The sequence below is a fragment of the Seriola aureovittata genome, chromosome 1 (genome assembly GCF_021018895.1).
Source record: "Seriola aureovittata isolate HTS-2021-v1 ecotype China chromosome 1, ASM2101889v1, whole genome shotgun sequence".
NCBI lineage: Eukaryota > Metazoa > Chordata > Actinopteri > Carangiformes > Carangidae > Seriola > Seriola aureovittata.
In genome coordinates, this window is record NC_079364.1 from 29,580,456 (window position 1) to 29,606,833 (window position 26,378).

The 26,378-nt window shown below is 41.2% G+C and overlaps 1 protein-coding gene across 2 annotated transcripts in view; it reads left to right on the forward strand.

Annotated features, from left to right (window-relative positions):
- The window catches only part of si:ch211-186j3.6 (neural-cadherin), a 308,958-nt gene that overhangs the window by 250,048 nt on the left and 32,532 nt on the right, over positions 1-26,378 (forward strand). For both annotated transcript variants that reach the window (XM_056399571.1, XM_056399635.1), the window contains 3 exons: positions 618-784; positions 13,753-14,017; positions 21,324-21,504. In XM_056399571.1, coding sequence (XP_056255546.1) covers positions 618-784; positions 13,753-14,017; positions 21,324-21,504 — 613 coding nt within the window. The remainder of the gene's footprint in view (positions 1-617; positions 785-13,752; positions 14,018-21,323; positions 21,505-26,378) is intronic.

The window sequence follows — 26,378 nt, forward strand, 5'->3', positions numbered from 1 at the left end:
ATCCACACAAACAGCGTCTTTTAAACAGTTGCAGGGAAACACAAGACAACATAGGCTTCAAGCAGGATCTCATCAAGCACCAAGCGTTGTCAAAGTTACACCGTTGCGATACAAAGAGGGAGAGACGTGTGGAAACAATAGACAGAGGAAGATTTAACTTCAATATGCCATGAGATGGAAGAAGGGCTTTGAAAACATTTTAGGTGTGCTTGGTTTTGTCTGCCTGGCGTGCACAAAAAAAACTACTTCTGGGAATATGGGTCTAACAAGAAGAACCAAGCATAACTCAAAGTAAACCACACGCACGCACACACACACACACACACACACACACACACACACACACACACACACACTACTTGTATATTTTGCATATTCTGTCCTGCCACCAGCTCTCTGCATACGTGGGGAATTAAGGATCTGATTTAGTTGAAGTTACTTGAGGTTACTTCCTTCCTTCTGGAGTGAAGCTCTAAATGGATAAAAAGTGATGCCTTGCCTTTAAAACTTTAATTGTGTTTATTCTCAATCATAGCACTTTCTGACTGATCTGTGTGTGTGTGTGTGTGTGTGTGTGTGTGTGTGTGTGTGTGTTTGTCTGTCTCTGCCAACACCAGAGGTCCCAGAGTATTCCTTTGATGGACACAGTCACGTGCATTACAAGTTGGCGTCCCCGCTGCCAGCCCGGAAGACATGGGTCCAAGTCCTGGTTCGAACCCGCAAACACAGCAGCACCATCCTCAATCTGATCTCCAAGGAGCAGAGCGAATACCTCCGACTAGAGGTAAAGCTGCTATGTGAGTGTGTGTGTGTATGTGTGTGTGTGGGGAGAGGGGTAAACTGTGATGGAAGACTGTGAAAGCTTGTCTGCTCTTTTTCAACATTCTTCAGAGTAGCTGTTGATTTTCTTACATTATCGTCATGTGTGGGAACAAATCTCCTGTCTCCTCTTCCTTCCATCCTGAAAACTAACGTCAGTCATTTTCTTCGTTCATAAACTGATCTGAAAATATCTGCCGTTGCTGTTGCTGCCATGTAAACTTCAGCTGAAAAAACCTGAAAACAAGAACACCTGAACAAGCTATAGATATTTCCCCCTGATATTGCCAACATGGTTTATCAACATGGTTTTTCATGAGGGACGGAGTTCAACAGTTGTGGGAAAGGCCTTTCTTTGTGCATGTGCAGGGGTTGACTGACATCCTGAAAGCTGTCAATGCTAACTTCTGTGGTGTGCTCCTATAGACATTAATGCTAATGGAATTCTTCCCCTTTTTTCAACAAGCCTGCCGTTAGCATTTTCAGCTGTCTGTCAACAAGGTAGCTAGGCTAACAAGCTTCACCTGCAGAAGTGGATGTTAACCTAGCTTGCTACTGTGACAGTGACCCCCACTTGATGTGGGACTACTACTTTTCATCTCAGGCTATTTCAACACCATATACTGTAAATAAAGATGGACGTAGCCTCTGAGGTTGAAGCTCGTTCAATACCTGACACTTTCAGCTCCTTTGCACTCACTGCTGTGTTTGTACATCATAGAAAGTGGAGCGTGTAGCTAGTCTTAGCTCTCTCTCCTGGGTCTAGTTGTGGTGATGGCAAATAACCAGAGTATCAAAACTTACAGCAATGAGTAGCACTATAAAACCACAAACTGTTGTTTTTATGTTTCTGACTGGGCACCAATTAAACAAACAAGATATAAATGAATCAGTCAGCTTTAATTAGCTGCTACAGTAGGTACATTATCTTTTCATTTTACAGTCACCTGATCTGACTGTGTCTTGTTCTGGATCCATCCACTGCTCACTCACTGCTCAGACATGAGATGCTGATGATGATTGATATTCTAATGTGTAGTTTATTTTCCAAAATGGTGAACTATTCATTTAATTACGTGAGCAGTGTTGCTTGTATATTGCGGGGTCCCTGCAATTAATCTGTGATGATATCACAACAACTTCATCTAACAAACTCATCTATTGTAATGCACCATAGATATGCTCCCAAAGTGATCTCAGGCTTTAATTCAGTGCATTGTCTGAACTCATGATACGGAAATGATGTAGATCGACAGTGAAAGCAAACTGTCAGGGATGAATACATTAACTGTGTTATTTGGTCATTTATCTTGAAGGCTTCATTTCTCCTAATGGTTTTTCCTTCAGTTGCTTTGCTCACTCTTGAATTGCTCTCTCATATTTGTTTATTTCCCAGCTACCCTCTGTACTTTTTGAGTCATGCACTACCCTCCCAGTCCTTTCCTCTTGCTGTGTCCCACCTCACGCTGCGACCGCAGGTATTGATCAAACACCAGTTTCTAAAAACGAGGATGGTTATCCATACCGCAGCTGCCGCTATAGTACAACCTCTGATCCCCGCCTGTTATCCATCTGTCTCTCCTTCCTATTCATCCATTCCTACATTTCCTCTTAAATGTCACACTGCTCCCTCAGCACAGTCACATGGGCAGCAGGGTGCACATCATTTATCCACCATAAATAGTGCATTTATTCCCAGGCGCGCATACCGTGAAAATGTGTGTAATCTTATGAAGTAGCCCCCCCTCAGTGCAACATTGGGAACCCTGCAATGCTCTTTGATAGAAATATAACCGTGTTGCCTTCTGGGATTATGTTTTTCAGTGTAATACTTCTGTTTGCTTTTAATCAGAGGAAGGAATTAGTATGCGTTACTCTCGGCTGGCTGCAAACTCACAATGTGAAGAGCTCTTTGTTTCTGCTGTTTGTGTGTGACTCGCATTGCAACATGATGGTTAGTTAAAGATGTTCCACTTTCTTTGTTCTAACATACTTTTTCCATCTTGGATTACAAGTAGTTGGTTTTTAAATTTGCTTTGTTAAATTGTCGATTTATCGGAGACAGCGAATGTTCATCTACATCAATGTAAATGTGATGAGATTAGTTCAAGAGTGAATTCGTATCCACTTCAGAAATGTTCAAATGCTGTTGAAGATTAAAGCACCCTAGTTCGTGCTAAGCCATTGGGGACAGTATATGTAACAAAAACAATTAGGTCGAAGGTTCACACACTAACTTTCACAGCTTTCAGTCGCATCTCACAGCCTTCAACAGTGAATGGATGTGGTTCAGGTGATGTGTGGAGGCGTACATGGGTTTAGATCGCAACCCTGGTTTTGATTAATCTTTGGTGTAGGAGTTGCACAATCTCTTTGATATCTGTGGCTACATGTTGTTCTTCAGTGGTGTATATTTCTTACTCCTGTCGACTGGTCCATTGTGGCCACGGCAGAGTTGTGTCAAGATGTTTTCAGAGGCTACAAGGGAGATTTCATCAATTTTAAAACATAAGGATTTTGTGTCAGTCGCTCAGAATGAAGACATTTCTTTTGACAGGGAAACATCAGTCATTGAAACTGCAGCCAGACTTGTCTCTTTACTATCAGTAGACCACACCACAGTTCACTCACAAGACATATTAGCTACATCACAATTGCACAATGGAAATACCAATCACGTTTTTAGTAATATGTTCACATAAGAACAATGTTGGGCTTGTTACTTGAAAACTCATTCGACATTAGAAATTAGTCATTGATGAAATACATTACTAATTACTCATTACTTATCAAATGAGGTGACTCCTTAATGAACAACTTTGGAATTACCTGGAGTCACATTTCTCCTTTTGGTTGAGGCTACCACCTGCTCCGCAAGCTGACCTCCAAATGTCAAAGTAACAAAGGATTTCTGGGATTAGTAACTGTGATGTGATGACTGAATTTCAAATTGTAATCCCTTAGACTACTCGTTACTGAAAAAATTACTCACATTACTGTAATGTATTACTTAAAGTTACTAAAACTACTGGTATTGTGAGTACTTTGTTGATGTGAGTTATTGTCCGTCCCTGCAGCATGGACAATAAATTTAAAAGCTGCAAGTGGGAAAAAAAAAATCCTAAATACGTAAGTGGAGACACATATAAAATGCAGATTGCTTCCCAGCCAGGTGCCAGGGCTCATTGAATGGATTGATGAGTATGAAAGTGATGTGAGTCAACATATACTACGGCTCTCACAGTCTCCAGATCTCAACCCAACTTAACAGCTATTGGACATTTTGGACCATGATCAAAATAGCAAATGAAAGAAAATTATTTGGAGCAAAAGGTGTATATCCCTCCATTAGAATCTATGACAAGGAGTTGGCTCAACACATTTCTAAGAGCTAAGATATGTTGGTGTTACCTTTGTCACTTCTGTGCACTTACATCAGGAACTTGCTCACTGTTTGCGATGTTATCCAGTTTAAAACTACTGTTGCAAGAGCATTGTGAAGTCATAAGTCATTACTAAATTGACTGTATACTGTGTTAAAACTATTTATATTATTACTGTGAACAGTCCGTTACAACAGCAAAAAAATGGAAAAAAACTTGGCCCCCCACTTCCATCAATAAAGTGCCTATACCAAAAATGAAAAGGGCACATAAAATCAATTCAGATCCCACTTGCCCTACTCACCTCCTGTTCCAGCTGCTACCCTCAGGCAAGAACTATACTATAAATCGCTGCCCTCCAGGACAAACTGTTTTTCGGACCTTGAGTTCCTTGGCTCCTGTTGTGCTGTGTGTATGGTGATATCTGAAGTGATTGTAGAGATGGTGGTTGTTGTCTGTGCACTGGTGTCGATGGAACTGTGCTGTTCACTCTGTAACCGAATCTGATTCCACCAGCTTAGCTGTTCTATTAAAGGGAACTGAACTGAAACTGAAATGACAACATAGTGTTCTCTCCCCTCACATGTTGTACGCCATCGTTCAAAGCCAAAGTGAATTCATTTGGTTTTCTCATAGATTTAAATAGGTTGCTGCGTGATGAAGTAGTGCTGGATCATGGGAGTTGTTGTCCTCATCAACATTGCTTGTAAGCCTCTCCTGGTTTGGATTCCTTCAGTGTCAGTTGCTCAGGAGTTTTTTACATGGAGCTGAATTATCCACAGAGGTGTCCTCCTCTCCATAACCAATGGACCAGGGGATTAAAACCAGTAGAAACCCAGAATTAAGCAGTTTTACTTTAAAAATCAGTCAGTCACCAATGCAGTTCAGCAGACGCAGGATGTCCCAGAGCGCCTGGGAGCTGAGCTGCCGAAAATTTGTTTGGGTTTTTCCCCGATAATTTAAGATCCAGACGTCTGATGACCAAAATCTTTCATCTGGTTAAAATATATAGCTGAAAACAACCTAAGTGTAAAATATGTATCAATGTGAAATGTTGCTTACAACTGGATAAAAGTCAATTATGAGCTTCTGGCAGCCAACCACAACACTGACACGTGCATAATAGGATATAAAATCATTGACAGGTGACTGGATGAAACAGACTGTTACCATGATTAAAATCACAGATTGCTCTAGGTGTGAGAATTGCTGGAAACATTTGGGGTGATGTAAGAAAACAACTCAACAAAAATATTTAACATTGGTCCAGTCATTTTTTTAGACATTTTACTGCGGAAACGTTACATATTATAACCCGAACTAATCACAGGAGCAGTAAAACTCCAGCGATGATATCCCTTTTCTTCTGTTACTGTCATGCTCTGCGACCATGGTGCCTATTTCAAGGTGTCATTAAAGGGCACGTTTCAAGCTCCTGCTGTGTGCTCCCTGACAGATGTGGACACTAAATCAGGTGAATAGGAGATAACCATCGGTACCCATTTTCATCATTCAACCATAAGCATGGTGCTCCCTCAGCTTCGCAGGCCAAGGCGATTCAATTTAAATCGAAACTAGAGCTCTCTGAAATGGAGGGGATCTCTTGACTGAAATGTTTGAAAGATGGGCAGGATGCAGTCACACTATACATGAATGCATGTATACGTCTTCTTGAATGCTCTGAACATTACAGACTGCACTGGTGAAGATCAGATTCTGATACAGTTCAAAAATGTAAGAGTAAGAGTTAGCCATGTATGTTACCTTTTAGAGACGGAAGGTTGGGAATGAATGCAGACAATGGAAGGTAGATAATGTTAATAATAATTCATTTCATGTTGATAACAAAACAAGAAATCCATAACATTATTTAATTATGTTGAATTGTCACTCATAAGCTCTGATATTAACTCGGTTTTGGCCGCAGGTCTGAGCGTGACTCTGTCTCTGACATTGACTCGACTTCCTGTCTCCTTTCCATTGGCAGCTTTTCTCAGTTTGACAAACAAGTACATAATAAACATAATTATTACTATACTGTAATAAACATTGGTGACTATTATTAGAAAGTTCGGAATGAAGATCACCTATGTTAGGTAGGTTAGGATCACTGCTTCATTTTAAGAACATGAAATGTCAGAACAATACTAGAGAGAATGATTTATTTGAGTTTTATATCTTTCATCTCATTCCCAGTGTAAGATGTTTACATAAACTCATTTGTGCCCAAGCTTTAAGTTCCTGCCGGATGTCTTGAGATGTTGCTTCAGTATATCCTCATAATTTTCCTTCTTGATAATATCATCTACTTTGTAAAGTGCCACAGTCTCTCCTGCAGCAAACCACCCCCACAACATGCTGCCGCCACTTTTTTCTTAATACAAGACATTAATCTTTCAGTTGACTTTTTTTGTATCTTACATTTCTGAGATGAAGCTTACAATATACTTTACAACTACGACAGTTTAAAAATATAGAAAGAAGATTAAAAAAGGCTAAACATTAGTGGGATATGCAAAGGAGAAAGTACTGAGATGTTCCAAAAGGGGAAATCATTGTTCAAGATGAAAGTCTGCATTGGACGTGCAGTATCTTGACTTGTTACTACGCTTTGTTAAGGCAGCAACATTTGCTTTTCTTCAGTGTATTTCCCTCACAGTGAGAGTGACCCATATTTTGGCAGCCATGCTCAGTGACTAACAACCAGCCAATAAATATGTACGGACCCTAGTGAAAACGTGTGTAGTATTTTGCAGAAACACATTAATTGCAAATGATTTTATAAGCAAGACAATCGTAGGGTGCATTGTTAATGGTGGGGCAAAATCCCCCCCACCCCCCAAGCAAGCAGAGAACCACAGGAAGCCCGTGAGGAATCACTCCCTTGTTGCTGCACTAGTGACTTTAAGTGGTTGGTTGTTTTGCCTTCAGCTGAATTTTTTGTGACTGAACATGAAGACAGCGATTCCTTGGAAGTGATCTCCTGTTCAGTAAAGAGCAAAGCAAAGTAGAAGGTTCCTGGATTTAGTTTTAGAAGAAGGTTGCTCTATATCACCCCATATACAGATGTAATATACTGTATGTACATATATTGAATGTCCATATAAGAAATACATGAATATGTACATATAAAGACATAGATGTAAACAAAGTCTGAGACCACCTTCCCAGAAGATAGACAACAAATTAAAACCAAGGCTGTAGGTACAGTGTCTTTATCAGGATGTCCATTAGCCCCTTGTGTCAAGAATAAGCTCTAGCTCCAGGTAGGATTTGAGATGACATCATGAATCTCACTCATCACACTTTTCCTGTGAAGTTCCTCGCTAGCAGGTGAAAAGAAGCAGCTGGGGAAAGTGATGTGTCACAGAGGAAGCACAGGGTTATTTACATCCTCCTGGCCAAAAGTATGGTTAGGAGTGATATGGACCACAATGCAAAAAGATGAACCACCAATTCCAAGCTTTGATATACTGAAGTGTAAAGGCTGCAATGTTTCACACACTGACTACGTTTGGAAAACCTTTGATTTTGTTACCAACAGTCTTGAATTCAAAATCAAGAATGGAAAATTAAGAATGAATTGAGAGAACAATCACTGGTCATCTCCTTACAGTGAAAGTCACTTGGTTTCTCAACAGTTTGTTTTTCCAACCCACATTAGCCATGGCTGCTGTTTGGCTAATGTCGATGACAGAAACTTTTTAATTGAAATAAAATAAATGATTAAAATCTTCCTATTAAATAGGTAGTTGCTATCCCTTCAGGGAATCTGTCATGTAACAGAAGAATGCGGACAACAATGGAATTAAAATTAAAATCACAACTGCAGGATTGCAGACCTGCAGAGCCAGATAGAAAAATATACAATATATACATGAGAAACAGCAAGAACAGTGCGAAGAGAAGTGTGCAAAATGGCAGTGTAAAATAAATTCAGTGAAAGTATGATAAGGACAGTATGTACAGATGGTAGTGAGGCAATGTGTTCACCTGTAACACCGAGGCGAGCTGTTCAGTGTTACGGTGAGCGGCTGGAATGAAACGTTCTGTGTAACAGCAGAACTGAGTGAGTCTATCTTGCCGTCTCTGCAGTGTGTTGTGGAGCTGATGGGATGAATTGTCCATGATGGAGAGCAGTTTGTTCAGTGACCTTCTGCTCCTCACTGACTCAAAAGTCTTCAGGTTCTGACCCCTGATGGTCCCAACCTCACAAATGAGTTTTTATATCTTGCTGACATCTCTGGCACAGATGCTGCTCCCCCAGCAGACCACACAGCACAGTGAACAAAGGATCTCCTGACCCTCTCTGTTCTGCAGCGCAGCGAGATGAGACGTTTACTGCAGCTGGAGCTGCTTCTCTCTCCTGCCAGAATGTTGTGGAGAGGATAGTTGGTATTGTCTAAGATACCAAACCAACCAGTAGATGGCACTCGCAACCACAGACATCTTGCTGCAGACAGTGAAAGATCTGAGCTTCTTCAGAAAGTAGTCTGCTCATCCCCTTGTACACAGCGTCAGTGTTGGTCCTCCAGTTCAGTCTGCTGGCCAAGGGGACACCCAAGTACCCCCTCACCCATCATGATGATGGGTTTGGTCCTGGTTCTCATCCTCCTAAAGTCAACTACCATCTTCTCGGTGCCACATTTAGCAGCAGATGATTCCTTCTACTCCGCTCTACTAAGTTAGTTGCCAGCTCCCTGCACTCTGACTCCTGTCCATCTTTAATACACCCCATCACCACAGAGCCAACAGGGAACTTCTGCAGGTGGTATGATTCAGTTATAATGAAAATCTGAGGAGTACAGATGGAACAGAAATGGAGACAGGACAGTCCCCTGTGGTGCTGCTGTGTTCTGTGGAGCTCTGCAGCTAAACAAACTGGGGCCTATCTGACATTAATAGTCAGAGATCCAGGAGACAGTAAACCTGCTGACACCCACCCTGAGGAGCCTCTCACACAGCAGAAGTAGTTGCATGGTATCGGAAGCACTGGAAAAATCTAAAACAGGAATGTGGAGGACGGCATCGCCCAACCCCACATTAGCCTGATAAGGAAGCTGAAGAGGGTCTAGAACAGATTTCACCTGCGGTCCAAGATGGGCCACAAACCAGTCTCTCTAGTACCTTCCTGATATGTGATGTTAGGGCAACTGGTCTGAAGTCACTGGGGCAAAGTACCAAGCATGATCTCTTCCATAGCACCAGTATCTTTCCTGCCTCAGATTCAGGTTGAAGATCAGACCTTCCAGTAGCTATGGAGCTGTTTCTCTATTAGTCGGTCCCTACTATGTTAATGTGACGTGAAACACAGTCCTACAAATAGTGTCACACTATTCCACTGATCAACAGGTGATGGTAACATCTGAGGATTCAGCAATGTGCCATCAAAGGCAGGGTAGAAGAAGAATGGAAGGTAAACTGTGCTGGATTTAAAAAACAAAACCAGCTTTACAATTGTTTTATGAGGAAGGACGTGCAGTCTGTTACACCTCAGTGCATTTCATTGAGCAACACTGAAAGTAAACATAATTCCTTGTTTGTTTACAAGAAAACTCCCCTCAGAGTTCATTTCTTTTTACACGGCAGATTGCCTCGACTGTGGAATAACACGTATTTTAAAGAATGACATACAGGCAAGTATGCAATTCACAAAATATGCAGAATAAACTTTCTCATTTGAACAACATTATCTTTTTGCTATAATTGGCACCAAATTACATTAGGTCTTTCCAGGAAACTTTGTTATTCGTAAATTGTATGAAACCTTCCATTAACAAAAACATGGTAAGAGATCGACAGCAAGCCAGAGCTTCAGGTATTTACACAGAGCATTTAACATGAATTACACTCATCTTCCTTTAGGCTGGTAAGTCAAAGTGATACCATTTGCCCGGCAGCGTATAGTATTTTTTTTATGACCAGATCAATATGTGTAGACTCTAAAGCAGCACACAGCAGACCAGACATCTGGATGGGTGAGGAGCGCTTGTGATGTGCATAGGGTTCAGGTTAATTCCCCACTACAGCTTTAGATGAAGAAAAATGCATAAGACATTCATACATGCACACAAGCTGCATGTGCACATTATTTAATCATGAGAAAAGGGCAGATTAACACATCATCTGCACGTCTGCGAGACAGAAAGGCTGCGGCATTGAAAGCAGTCTGTCGCGAGGAAGTGTCTGGGGGAAATGAAACTGTCCCTGCAGTGGGACTGTTTACTCAAAAATGGAGTCTCACACACACACACACCTTCATACACACCTACTATATGATGCTCCCGCGAAGACTCACACCAGCACACACACACACACACACACACACACACACCCCGTCGAGCACATTCGCTCACACACCACCCAGGGAGCAAAGCAGGAGCTAAATTGCTCGGCTCCGCTCAGCTTTAATTGGGGGTAAAATCAGGTGGCTGTGAGTGCGTCTGGTTAAAAAGCGCTGCCCCAGTGGATTCTAAATATAATTAATACTTCATCACAGAGCCTTGAAATGAGCCTCGGTTCTCCAACTAAACAACCTTGGAGCCGTCCAGCAGTTTACTCGGCTGCTTTAAGGGTAGAAAGAGCGACTGAGACAGACATGGGTGGAAAATGGAAAGATAAGTGTGCGAGCAGGGGCTTGTTGCGGCACAGAATAATGGAGGGGGGTGGGGTGGGGTGGGGGGTGGGGGGCAGGGAAATTGGTAGAGAGTTACAGAGAGAGTTGACAAGTGATGGCTGGTTTGATGTTTTTTATGTATTTATTTTTTGGCTTGTCTTTATTATATGGGGGGGGGGGCGTTAATGGTAGCCGCCCACTTCTGCTTTACATCTCTGTGTGTCTCTGTCTCTCTGCCCCTCTCATCTCAGTCCTCTGTTTACGTGGCGGTGGCGGCAGACGAAGATGGAGGAGAGAAAATTATGCTCAGTGGGACACTTGGAGGAAACAGTTTGAAATTGAAATTAGGACGACCCACCCACCCATCCCTCTCAAAATGGCCTTCAGACTCTCTCTCTCTCTCTCTCTCTCTCTCACTCACACTCACACTCACACACAGGCTGCCGGATTTGTTTTAAATGAATATTGCTCTGTGATCGACATGTGATTAGCATCGCCGCCAAGTTAAAATGGAACCGTTTTCATCTCGAGATCTAAGGGCGGAGGGAAACATCTTGTTGTGTAAACATGAGAAAAGTGTTTGTTTTTTTTTTCTTTCCCCTCATTCTCACTTCTCATCCATGAATTCTCTTATTTCCTGTCTCTCCATTTCCTTGCTATCCCCACATCACTTCCTCAAGACAATTTTTCCTCAATAAGTTGTCCTTCTGGTGACGGACAGTGTGTGTGTGTGTGTGTGTGTGTGTGTGTGTGTGTAGATGGCACTGACAGCATGGCATGTTTGTACAAGTCAACAAATTGCAAGCTGAAATGTCAGCTTTACAAGAACAGTCCCTTATCTAAAATTGATTTTAGGTCCATAGCAACAGCACAAATGACAACGAGCTTTCCCCCGAGTTTTGTGATCATATTATGGTAAAACAACAGCACCGCCGCTTAGTGAAGGGAAACTCTGGGGTGTAGGTGATGGGGTGTTTTCACATTTGTTTGTTCTATCTGGAGGAGATTGTACCATCAACAAATACTTTGAAATGTCACTTTACAATATGGGACTTCTTCATTTTCCCTGGGTTTGCGAACCTCCAGGGATTCGATCTGAGTTATTGACCAACTGGCCAACTTGGCGTATCGATCCGGTCTTTCACCGGCTAAGTGAAATTTTTTTCTTTCTTCTGATCCCCATTAGCATTAAAACCTGAGACTCGGATTCAGGTCGGTTCAGCATATTTTCCCCATTTACTCCCCAGTGGTGTCTTGCCATGTAGATAGTTTTGATTTGATTTTCTGAGGTTTTTTGAGATCTGCGCTTGCTGAGACTTCTGCCACTGTCTCAGAACAAAGACGCAGATGTCAATTGGTTTGTGCCACTCAAAGCATCAAAGGATGCATTCGGAGGCCTTGTCTTTCTGCTCACAGGCAGATGGATGGGAGTTTTAGTTTGGAAGAAAAATCTTCCTCACTGAAAACCTTTCACAGTGAGGTTTGTCGATATTCCAGAGAAAGCAGGTTTCTGTTAAAAGACTTTGTTGTTTTCAAGTGTAGTTTTAGAAGCGTGATGTACCAAGACCCCAAATAATATTCAGCTCAGTTCTGCTGGGAGGCAGCTGGCAAACAAAGGCCTGGTCCTTTCTTTACCGAGGTATATATAGACTGGTTATTTGAGAATTAATTCTTACTGCACTACACCCACAAGAAACATTGCAGCAACATGTTTTACTTTCAAATCATCAGTTAGTTTTATGATGTGTTTTATGAGAAAATGGTTATTATTCCCAGCCACCCCCTATAGAGCTGAACCATATAAACACAAAAACAATACACATATATATATATATATATATATATATATATATTATAGTGAATATTTTGGCAGATATTGCGAGTGCGTTATGAGTCACGTTTTTAGTGAGAATGGTTTTCATTCTTTCATTTTAATTCTCATTGAAAAAAAATACAGAAATGATGATGATGTGATTTTTGTTGGGGCTTGTACCAAACAAGCATGTTCCTTTATGTCTGCAGGCCATGGCGTCTCTGTAGCATCGCAATGCTTCATATATGGTCTCTTGTTCCATATTTGACCTTTGTCAAAAAACTGCAGCTCCTGTGATTTGGATATTTGACCTAGCCATATTGCAATTTTGATAATATTTCGATTAATTGTTCGGCCTTACCACCGTCCAGTTTTCTTCAGTAATCAGTGACAGTGCACATGTATAAAACAGAACTAGTCAAGCTCACCCTCTTTGTGTGTTTTAGTATTTTCATATTGCTGTAGCTCTGTGCACTTATAGCATACAGCACAACGTCACTAGCTGTGCTTAGCCAGAGTTGGCTAGCCTTTAAGGTTTTTGGTCATTTGCCAAGCCGGTATTTATCATGGAAAATCGACTGTTGCCATTTGATGTACAGATTTTGCAGTTTTCAGACATCACAATGTGATAAACGATTAAAACCTGAAGTTGTGTATTAGTAAGTTATTGTGCTGTAAGCCAACTCAGACAATCTCTCTGTTTTATCAAAGTTCAACTATATTGTGTTAAGCAACTGACTCAGTTAAATGTTAAAATAGAGTAGAACCTCTGCCTTGACATTTAAATAATGACCACTGTCCTCTTCAAGAGACCTGTTAGCGCTCGGCTCACGAAGCCTCCTGCCACAGGTTTTTCATTCAGTAATTTTTAATGACTGTCAAACAATCTCATCATCATTGAAATTTTATTCAATGGAAGATAACTGGATGCTAACTAACTTAGCAACAAGGCCTGTTGCTGTTTTCAGACAACAACAAAGAAAATGAGTCATTCATCCGAAAGTTGTGAAAAATCTAATAATAAATCAAAACAGACAATGTTTTGTTTTGCTCAGTCTTAATGGTGATGGACTAATGCCAAATGTAAGCCTCTTACTAAATGTCTTCTTCTGCCATTGCAGATCTTCCAGGGCCTCCTCTGTGTGTTCTACAACCTTGGTGATGGGGACTATAACCTAACCCTGCCCACCTATCGCCTTGACAACGGGGAATGGCATGAGGTCATCTTAGATCGGCATGACAACGAGATGACACTGCGACTGGACGGTGGTGGAGGGCAGCGGGAGGTCACGGGATCGCGAGGCCGTAGCCGAGAAATCATAATTGACCCCAGTGTGGTGATTCTGGGAAATACCTTCCCATCTGCAATCAACAAAAGTTTCCAGGGTAAGTGATTACAGCAAATTTCACTTAAAATAAAATCTGCATGTGTCTATCGGAGTTACATTTAAGGATCCTCCACTGAATTTCCTGTTAATTAATCTTTGACAAGAGTTGGGAACACACTATTGGAGATTTATTTTGATTTGCAAGTGTTTTCATTGGTGGTCAGTTTAGTCCTGTGCATCAAAGAACTGATCTCAGGGATCCAGGTGTTAAGAGCAGCACATGTGAAGGTTTTTGTGAAGTGGCTGAATCCCGAGCTCTTTGCCGCACTTCCCAGATACACTTTGCTTTGCAGTCACACTGGGCAGCTGTCACGTACTGTACATCTGCAATGGGAACAGCTGGAGAAGCTCGAGGCTGAAGGATAACTTGTCAAACAGGATACAGGATCATCCCGTATTTAAAAATAAAATGCTGCGTCCTGTATTGAATATATACTGGACGCTATCTGTCCCGCATTTCCGTATGTCCTCAAGTGCTGTGAATAATGTAATGTCAAGTAATAATTTTGCATAATCTTCCCGGGAATTTAGGCAGTGGTGGAAATGCAGACAACAATGGGCCACAGGAACCTTTTTAGCTCCTGAAGAAAATTACCTGGAACTTTTGAAATGTTTGTCGAAACGCGGCTACGCATATAACTTTTTTAATGTCCCATAGAGATTTCTAAAACAACCTCAATCAGGATTTTCAGGGATTACTGTCCGATTCGCCAGATGTGGACTGCTGCCTGTTATGTTTCCTTCTACTCCCCCTTCCTGTTTCTATACGATTCCCCTAAGACCTTACTAAGTCCAATGGTTATCAAGACTGAAAGCACAGCAGACCTAGGAAGGCTGCTTTCTGTCTGGACTTGCATATAAAGTATGTGTAAAGTATTCAGAAACTCATCTGGAGTCGCAGTCAGTTAATGTAACTGAGCCTTTAAAAATACACAGGAAAGGCAACATATAAATCACACTGGTTAAAAACACTAGAGGGTGACAAATTAAAAAGGAAAAACCTGAATAACTTGGCGGGAAAACAGCAAATGCAGATCCTCCACACAGGGTACAAGGCATCACTGACCGGTTTGATGAGTATGAAAATGATGATGATGATGTGAATCATATGCTGTGACCTTCACAGTCACCAGATCTCAAGATTTAGGACCGACATGTTACCACCACCACCATCATTAAAACACCAAATGAATAAAGAATGGTGTTCATCCCTCCAGTAGAGTCCAGATACTTGGAGATCAATGCCAATGAGCACTGAAGCTGTTCTGACAGCACAAGGTGGACTGACGCCTTACTAATCTAACAGTTGTGTTTTTTCAAATCAGGACCCAGAAGCAGACACAGAAACTCACTGAAAGATGTTTTAATAAGGAAAAGATCGAGGGGGAGATGGAGGGAATGGAGAGGATGGGGCTGAGGCAGTTGGGGAAATCGCTGAGGGCTGGAGAAATGGAGAGCGGTTGGAAGGAGTTGGTGGAGACAGGTTGATGGCTGGAGGTGAATGGCACGGTGCAGATGGTAAGCATCCAGCGGCTTGAAGAAATGGAGCTTAGGTGTGGCACTGGAGTCCTGAAGCACTGGAGAAGTATTATTAGTGAGGCACCAAAGGAATTACTCCAGTAAATAATACTGAGCGGCCGAGAGCGCTTCTACCACGTCGACTGGCTGAAACAATCTGGCGATGAGCGGGAGGAAGATTGAAGTACTTGAGGCTGTAAGTGATGAGTTGATTGAGCACAGGTGTGGAGAGCTGCCAGCAGCCAGGAGAGGTTAGCCACACCCACTACACGTACACACATAGACACCCAGGGGAACACAGGAGAAAAAGGGGAAAAACTAATTTACAGCTAGAGCCGTGACACTTTATGTTGGTTTTTCCTTTAATTTGTCACTCGTCTGTACTTTGGACATGAAAACCTTTGCAAGTCTAAGGTTTGTTGTCTAAAAAAAAAAAAAATTAAAGATTAAAAATTAAATAAAAAGTCAAGTTTAACTTTCAGAAACACTTGAAGACTCCTGTGATATGACGTGACAGTGATCTGCTGTGCTGTTCTTGTCCCTGTAAGTGAAAAAGGTTGCAAAACTTGAAATGAATTTTCGATGAACTTTTTTTCAATCTGGTATCTAGAAAATTCTCTTCTTTGCATCAGATCTGCTGTTTTTGTCAGGGGTCCCTTCTTGAACAAGTTCACAATTCACATGTCGTTCATGTAGTTCTTCCAAAAAAAGCTGTGTCACCTCAAACTGGCAAAGCTGTGAACGACCCGCAAAGATCGCAAGGCTTGGAGCATCGCACCAGTCAGAGGAAGTGACGTAGCCTCTCGTAACATGTCACAAAGTCAGAACAAGTTGAGTTCCCTTGTAGACTGAAAGGGATAGTTTGGGTTATTTGACGTGGGGTTGTGTGAGGTAGTCATGCATAGTGAGTGTATTAAGTGCAGTAGTTTTCGGATCAGCGCGCTGACAGTTCTAATCTAATCACAGAAGATAATTAGATAAGGAATGGGTACTGCACAAAAGGAGAAGTACACCTAAATTGCTTGATAATATCAGCATACCATCAATCCTAATTGTGCAAATTTTATTTGTTTTTGTTTTGTTTTTTTTATTCTATTTGGTGGTGAAAACCATCCCAATAATCCTCTTGTTAGTTCTCACCTTGATGTTTTTGCCAAAGACCCATTTTTTTTAATGATTTTGTGAAGAAAAGCACAAAAACCACCGATTTGTCTTTTTATCATTCAAGGGAGTCATCTTTACATGGCTCAGCCAGATGAATGCTGGAAGGACTGAACAGTTAAGAAGTAAACATTTTCTACAGAGAATGGAAGAAAGGGTATGACACACAACACTATAAATCTTCCTGAACGGCCCTTTCAGTGGAGAACTAAGGGATCTCACAATGGCAAAATGGCAAAATATAACACTGAAGAATGTCTGCTAGGCGCCATCCAAACACCAATCCAGGCTGAGTTTAACATACAACAAATGCTCCAGCTTAAACACTTATATAGGTTGTTTGTCCCTAACCTTAGATACAAGGCATAGGAGTATACCAGGGCTGACTGTACGGGACCTTTGTCATGATGATTACAATAACACACACAGTAACAAACACATGGTGAAAGGTGAAGAACAGTCATGGATGAAAAAAACGATGTTGGTTTCACATGGGAAACAAACAGCGGCCTCCTACGTTTCCCTCCTAATTTCACTCCTCATACTCCATGACTTAACTTCGTTCTTTGCTCTCGTCATAATTACGACAGCTGCCGGAGGTCACCTAACAATAAAATGTAACTATAGATTGTAATAAGTCGCTGCACTGACGACCTTTGGGCTCATTTTTTTCTGTGTATGGGGAGAGCAAGACAGAGCATGTGCTGTGTTTGACGTGTTGCAGGGTGAAGTGAAAAGGGTTGTGTGTCAGTCAGGGCACATGAGACAGCTTAAGTATTCCTTAAATATTCCTCTTGCTCGTGCTACCAGAAATAGGGTCCTTTTTATCTATTCATACAATTTTCTAGGGAGAATTGTGATCTTTTTATGTGTTTATGAATGATTGATATGACAGTTTAATGGCTAATTCACCCAAATGCATCTTCATTGTTAGCTGGGATGATGTCCATCCCCACAGCGCGGCTTGTGAGGGCACCAGGGAGTATAGGGTGGAGTACTTGTGTGTGTGTGTGTGTGTGTGTGTGTGTGTGTGTGTGTGTGTGTGTGTGTGTGTGTGTGTGTGTGTTGTGTGTGTGTGTGTGTGTGTGTGTGTGTGTGTGTGTGTGTGTGTGTGTGTGTGTGTGTGTGAGATGTTATTACACCACAAATCTCACATGTAAGTAGTCCTAGCAAAAGTGTGTTTTGTTGTGATAAGTTAGCACTTTTCCTATGTGTTTATGTCCTTGTGTGTGTGTGTGTGTGTGTGTTCATGTGGGCATCTTTAAGTTAGGGTAGGGTGATTTCTATACACCGTTGAAGTTGACCTCTTATTATTTTTTGTACAATAAAAAAGGTCATGTATTATGACTTTCAAGAACATATATTTGATATATTAATATATATTATATTTGTTGCAGCTATGTGATATCATAAATAGATCTGATCTTCATGCCCTCTCTTACCTGTATCCATCTTCAGAATATTTTAAATTCTCCAAACTAAATGATAACAAAATTGAATATTTTGTTAGTCTATTCGCCATAAAAACTATTTACAGGACAACATCATTTATCTGTGTCTTCCCAAAGTGTTACAAATCACTGTTGAAAAATGAGTTCGGTTTAAACCAGTCTGGAAGAAACGTGAGTTCAACATCAAACTATTCTTTTACCCATCAAGAGCTGTCTCCAGTGGTGGAAAGCAACCCTCTTGTTTAGCTTCCAATTCTATAATTCATTTTCCTCTACTGAAGTTAGCATGGTAACCAGTTAGCCCCAGCCTGGTTGTACTGTCTCATTACTTTGATACTTTTTTTTGATTCTTCCCCTTCTGCAAAAAGCAAGCGAAACGAAACGCTACCTTCTTCTATTCTTCTTCTTCTGTCTTTTCTTTTTGTTGTTTGTCATTGCTTTGGGCCTCTTTCATAATCACTACGGCCATGACAAGGCTTCACTGCTCACTAAGGTCGCAGCTAACTTTGTGGGTCAATCCCCATTGCAATACTCTTGTGGCTTTAGCTTCACATTTACTGTACAAAGTGAATAAGCTTATTTCCCAAACTATTTAAAACTGCTAGGTGGAACAGTACCACTACCACAATACCACAAAACAGCTTCACTTTCTCTCTTATGAATAAACCCACACTAAGGGCCTGAACACATGCTGATTGGTGGTTCGTTCTGAGGCGTAGGCTACGCCAGTCTGAAAGAATTAACTTACCAAACATACTGATTTGGCTTAATTTAGGTCAGTGAAATGAGTCATAATATACAGTACGTGGTAGATTTTCAGTTGGTGGTTGTATAAGAGAGACAGAGAGAGAAGACAGGGGTTGCACATGTGAACACAAATGTTGGCTGGTGCAGTGAAATGACTCAGACAAAGAGTTTGGGGGAGGATACATAGAAACTAGAAAAAGGCAGAATACCGTATGATGATAGAAAGAGTAAGAGGTCAGAACTATAGAGAGACACAGATATAAAGTGAGAGAGAGAGAGAGAGCTCCCTGGAGTTAGACAGTGAGACGGTGAGAGGTGTAGACAGCTGTGCCTCAGGCAGTAAAAGACAATGCATGTGTTTATTAAATGGACTTTAAAAGCATTTCCCTTCAAAAGAGGCAGACGTGATAGATGATGGCGGGGACTATGTACGTGTCTGTGTGTGTGTGTGTGTGTGTGTGTGTGTGTGTGTGTGTGTGTGTGTGTGTGTGTGCTTGCTTTGCTTATATTTATGGGGTCCAATCGCTTTGGGGGACCACAGGTTTAGATGGCTTTTTGAGGGTTAAGAGTTGGTTTTCGGGGTTCATGTTCGAAGAGGGTGAGGGTTAGACAACGTGGTGGTTACGATCAGGGTGAGGGGATATAGAAGACATTGTCGATGGCAGGTACCCATGACTAGAGTAAAACAAGGATGAGTGTGTGTGCTCCTGTGTAGCCAGACATCATTTAACATTAATGTCATTTATTTTAGAGTTGCTTTTAGAGGTTTCAAGTTAGTACAATCTATTGCAATTAAAGGGTGGTTCAGTTTTTTTTCTTGTTACATCATGACAATACTGCTACATTGTTAAATGAGGTGGGTAAGATAGAAAGTAAAAAAAGATAAGGTAGATGTAAAAGAAAACAGTTTTACAGTATTATTTATTTAGAATGAAAAGTGATGTAGACATTAATTATTCTTTGCTCAGGAAAACAGCTCACACAACGATGCTATCTAGTAGAAGCTATCAACTTTAGTCTTTTTCTTTACTCACATAGTCTTCTTGCTGAAACATGTATCCAGCACACCCTTGCAACGACTGGAGTGTCATCAGTGCTCGGCTCACCCTTTTGCTGCCACGCCTGCTGCCACGGCGCTCACCTCCACCTCAGCATCTGCCCGTAGGCTCTGAGTCTACGTTCCCCTGGGAAGGAAGGTTATTGATTTGTTGACTAATTGAAACGTTTATTTTAAAAGTAGAAGCAATAGTAATATGATCAAAACAACAATTGCCACCGAGAGTTAAAATTAAAACAAAAACAAAGGGCCGCAAGAGACGAATAAATGACAGCGAGGGTAAAAAAAAAAAGTATATATCAGTTGAAACATTGAGATTAAGAAGAAAAACAACAATGGCTGCCAGAGACAATTAAATGATAAGCAGGACAAAGTCATCAATTAAAATACTCACATTCAATGGTCGTAATGTTTCAGCGATAAAGTCGCTCCTCCACTGCTTGCTTTTCTGAGCTTGCTGCTTCATTGTGGGGAGTTACAAGGTCAGAGCAGACACTCAAAATATCAATGCTGTACATATTTCTTCATTCACATAATAATCGGTTGACTAAACTATGGCAAGTCCAGCAGTTTAAAGCTGAACCAGGGAGTCCATGTATATGTGATGTTTACAATGGATCGACCTTTGATTTCTCTTTGGAAGACGTTTAGCTAACCTGTGGGTCTGATTATGCTTCTTTTTGTTGCTCATTTTTAGCAATGTCACCATGTTGACAGAACTGAGTGCTCACTTTGGTCGGTTCTAAGTATTGTTATATGAAGTGATTTCCAAATCAGGTAGTATCTCAGAGGATCCAGAGCCAATGGAGTTTGTTCCCAGTGGATGCATTTTTGCTTCTATTTGCCATGTTTCTCTGGTTGAACAACATGTTTTTCTATGTGCAGCCTTGTGCAAGCAGCCTTTCAGATATGTTTCCCTCCCTTTGATAAGTACATCAGGCATGTAACCCAGCAAAGCAGTGACATATGTTAACAGCACAGCTATCAGTGCGCCATGGATATCGTACATGCATGCAATGCAGATCTTTGCCTTCAGTGTACTTCAGAACAGTTTGAATGGCATTTTGAGACGCTGCAATAAACACACCAACAAGAAGATCACTGAACCACTGTTACCACAAAAAAAGATATTTTGCTAAACCTTGGGTAGCACTGAATGTGACAGAGCAGTGTGGGTCTTAAAAAAACACAGTGGATACATGCTGTAAGTGTTAGAATTGGAACCAGTAATCTATCAAGGACATGTTGTTGATTTGCTCACTGGCTACATGAGGCTCTTTATAATTAAATTTTGTGTCTGTGCAGGGGAATGTAGATAACACTGTATTTCTTGTTCCACTGAACTCTGTTTTCCATTTTTCTTCTCGCAGGCTGCATGAGGGACTTACGCCTCAATGGTCGCTATATGCCACTAGACAGCCAGCCGCGAGATGGGGTGTCCCAGGTCAGCATACAAGGCCTCTCCCTTGGGTGCTCGTCTGACTCCTGCAAAAGGAACCAATGTAGCCCCCCATTTACCTGTGTTGACTTGTGGAGAGTGCACGAATGCAGGTACACACACACAAAAACACAGTCGATGCACATTCACACTTGGATGTGTTGCACGTACACAATCATCATCTTGACACAAAGGCATGAGGACACCTACATTTAAACCAACTTACACTAACTCTCAAGCCATTTTTCAGCTTTTGACCTTAGTATTATTTTTGTTTATAGCCAGACATATGTGTTTTTAAAATGACCTTGACCTTGACCTGCTGAGGAACATAAGGAAATTATAGAGAAAAAGCAGCCCATTGCCTTTAATTGTTCTGAAACTGATGAAATGTCTGTGCAAATTTCCTGGTAAACATTTGGCTCAAAAAGCATTTGCTCACAGGTTAATAAGGATGATGGGCTGTCAGCAGGAAAATGCGGCAACCATTTACCATACACTGGACGCAGAGCACAGACGGTCAGGCCCAGGTTATAATGATAGAAACTTTTCACCAAGAAACTTGAGTGGCAACAACACACTCAAGTTGCCAAAAATGTGATGGCAATGTTTGTCTTATGTCTTAAATCATTTTTGGCTGGCCTGCAACAGTGGGGGCCAGCCTTATAATCACAAATGTCCCTGACTGACTGACTGACTGACTGACTGACTGACTGACAGAGTGATATTTCACTGGCTGTTCCATCAGTGTATGAGTGTGATGTCTAAATGTGTGAGTGAAAGGGTGAATGTGGCAAGTATAAAGCGCTTTGAGTGGTCAGTAAGACTACAAAAGCGCTATATAAGTGCAAGCCCATTTACCATTCTACCTTTCTACCATTGGTCAGCCGAATGCCATGTGACTGAGTTGGAGTTTCCCCATTGGCCGTTGCTCTTCCAGAGTGAATTGGCGCTAACAGTCTCTATTAGCGTTTACAGCCTGCAGCGTTTCCAACTTAATGTATTGTCGCTAGATTTAGAGACTTTAGAGACTGGGTATAAACCTGGTATATGGCTGGACTGTGTATGGATGCCAACCGGGGGCTTAGGGCTACACCTCTCGTTGCAGGCAGTCACCCAGTCGCTCTGGTTTTTTCCAGCTGCTTACGAGCTGCAGGGAAGTGGAGGCGCTCTTCCAATTCACTGAGCCTCACCTCCATTACGGCAAATAATCTACTTTCATTACATATATCATTATTACTAAAGGAGGCAGGGGAATAACTAAACATGAGACATACCGAGCAGAGAGAGCAGGAGAGAGGGAGGAAGTGAGACAAGTAACTTTAACAGTAAACGGGAGCTTTGTACTATCACTATGACCAGTCACACATATCAAACAGAGCGAATTAGAAAGAAAGAACTGCCTCTAACAAAAGTCCTTTGTATTGAGGTAAATAAAGTCCTTGGTCACTTTATGAGGAGATACAGTATTTGAAAACTGTTGTGGATCCCAGATGGAGGCTGTGCTCTGCGTTAGAGATAAGATAAGGAAGATATTCTGTAACTTTATCTCTGAGTAATCATTTTACTACATACAGTTGAAATCACAGCACACAATTTATGTATTTATTTATTGATTTTGTCAGATGACATCATAATTGTAAACTCAGGATTTGACCATACGTGGTCCAACCGTCTCTTTCATGTCAACTGTATTTATGAACAAACAAATGTTTAGAAGACTCCCAACTGAATGTTCTGTCATTCGATTCTTGTTCACTGCTGGGAATCATAAAACAGACAGCAGCTCTCCAAAAACATCAAATGATAAAACTGATCTGACAATATATTAGTGGGTTCAGTGTGAGAAGCAGAGGACCATGGTGGGACCATGCGCTCATGACAATGGTCATTAATTAAAACTTCAACTGGAAATGTCAAAAACTGTCACTGATGCAGCCTGTAAAAGAACAAAAAAAAAAACATCTTCATCCTTGCTGTCATAACATTTTTTAACTCCCCTCTGATAAAAAAAACATAAAAATGTCAAGTGAGTGAAAAATGAGTACAGCACAGCCCCGGAAATAAATTTGAAGTGCTTTCTCTCTCTCTCTCTCTTTTCGCTGTCTTTCACTCACTCTCTGCTCCCTCTTGCCAGCACGCAGTGCTTTCCTATCATGTCTGGATGAAGCTCTAAGTCACATTACTGCTGACAGACAGCTGATAGATGAAACCAGCAACGTTATGTATTGCATTTCTGAAACCACAGGTTTTACACAGGCATCAGTTTACTTGTCATGAGAAGTGACACTAAGCCTCTGAGAACAGTGGTATAATAATTTTTTGGCTGTGGTGTGAGCACTCTGAAGTCTAGGTTTTGGTTGCGCAACAACAAACTTCTGACAGAAGCCTTCAATAAAAAACTGGGGATGTGGAGTTTTTTTTAAAGCTGTGGGCATTTACTAAGGTCTAACTCAATTTTGCTACAGAGTTGCATCATGGGAAGTGTAGGATCCAGCATTTTCAGAGTTGAGTCTAGGGAGTAAAAGTCAGAATTTTTCAACCTCTGCTGCATCAGTTTGGATTAATATTTTTTATCCTGTCTTTACAAGTCCCTCAGCTGTATAGAAGTAAATCAGCAGTAAACCACTTGTGTGTACCTTTAAAGATTTTGTGGTGATTACTGATCGTGTCAGCACCTCAGAAGACTCTTACTCTCCCCTTTCCAAGGTTTAAGGACAATCAGTCTAGATCAAAGAAGGACTGACTTTCTCAACGTAAAGACTTTCTTTCTCACCTTAGTCTACCTTTTTTCCTCTTGATTGTCTGGTTAGCTGTGTTTTTCAGGGTTTTATATGTTAGTGTATATACAAAGCCTAAATGAATCTGTTTTTATAGCGCCTCGCCGCTCGATTTCTTTATTGAAACCCAGAGGCTGAAATGACAAAAATGTGAGGCGACTTGACTACCAGACAATCTCCAAGTGCCAGACTGGCTGAAGGTTATCACAAATCATGTTTTCATTTTGTCTTCTTTTGAATTTGATATCGTCTCTTTGAAAAACAAATGAGCAAGTAAACTCATTTAACCTCTTAGTCATGGGCAGGGTGTCATGTGAACTCGCATCAGCGCTGTTCCACCGCTCCCGAGCTGACGGAGGAGAAATACTGTGGAGCAGCTTCAAAGTCAGTCAGTGCATCATATGACGTCACACGTTCATTTTGACTGGTCGCTGCATAACTGCACATCTGCAGATGCAACAGGCTGCTAGATTTTGGCAGAACTGTCCAGATAAACTCAAAAAGCACCAAATAGTTAAAGTGGACATTAGAAACTTGGGTGTATACCAGGGATGCTAATACCGGCCTTAAACCAAATGACTTTTCAAGCAATGTCACTGAACAGACAAATTTCAAATGTGATTGTGAGAGTTGTCTCAAGTCAGTCAATTTTTCATCTTGACCTTCAGATAAAATCAAACATGTTTGGTAGCATCATGAGTTTTTAGACTTGACTCATGCAAATAGTGACGTTCAATGACCCGAACACTGTCGACTTCTGCAGCAGTAAAAAGGAAGCAGCAGACTGAGTTGATAGTGAGCATGGAGGCATCTCAAGGGAGGAGAAAGAATGTGAGTGAAAGGCTGGTATTAAATACATACGGGAGGCAAGGGTAATAGGCGACAAGGAAAATAATTTCAAAATAAAACAGGGATTCATAAGTACAAAGTCCAACACATAGATCATGATAATTATAGTGTTCAAATAATTTTTTATTCGTACAGCGCCAATTCACAACATACCTTATCTCAAGGCACTTTCCAAATAGGTCTAGACCTTCTCTTTATAATAATAATAGTGTTGAGTTACTAACTTCATATAATAATTATGGTAATATTAACAATAATAATGTAGATTTACAAATAGCAAAAAAGTCTGGAAAAACAGTTTTTCTTCCTGTAAATGTCCACCAGGAGCATGATGGGAAATAATCTCAAAGGGATCTAGTCTGGCAAATAGTGACCCTGCAAGATATCCAGTCTAAAACTTATGACACACTGTCTTTAGATGTGAGAGGATGTCAGACTTTAATCTTTTAAAAGTCTTTTCTAAGTCCTCTAGAGTGTGGTAGGCATTAGTTGTTAGAGGCTGTGCTGTGGTGTGTGTTTGCTGCTGCGCGTTATTGGTGAGATGATGAAATACTGAGGGTGTCCAATTTTAAGGCTTATCAAACATAATGAGACAGGCAGCAGGTTATTCTCTTAGACGGGGGTTGTACAACTCTGGCAGGTCGTAACTACAGCAGGAACTTTTCTTCTTTCTTCTCTGCCTCAGTATTTGTGAGGTAAACAACACTGGCTAATGCAGTGCTTTTTCTGGCTGACATGAAAGTATACCGCAGCAGAAGTTGGATCCAGGATCAACTTTTGACCCTTTTTTTGATATTTTGTGAGTCTAAATGTGGCCTCAGAGGGATTTTCAAAAGTTAAAACCCCATAAGAGCCAGTGAGTTTAGCAGCAGCCACGTCTCCCTTTAAAAGATAAAAAGAATAAGGCAGTGAACCCCCACCTGCTCCGTCACTTAGCAGCTAAAAATGTAGGAGGTGAAAATAAATTATTTTCCCAGCCCTTTGACCCTGATGGGATTCGCATTTTTGCTTGATCAACATTTCGCATGCACTACTAAAATGACTTTCTGTATGAGGGTTTGTTTGTCGGCGGGAAATGGGAAATGTCGTGCAAAGAAACAGCCTTCTCCTGTGGCACACACTGAATCAAACACGGAGTGCTCTTAGCCACATACACTAATCTCAGCAGTTTTTCTGCCACGGGAAAAACATCGGCCTCCATTCAGTCTCTGCAGCCTCCTAGATTTTAATTTACCCCTCCCATTTTTCTACTCCTCTGATCCACTCACCCACATTATCTAACCACCAACCTATTTTTTTTATTTTTTATTTCTTGTTTTTTTTAACAATGGCTCTCACTCTCGCACTCTGCCTCTCCG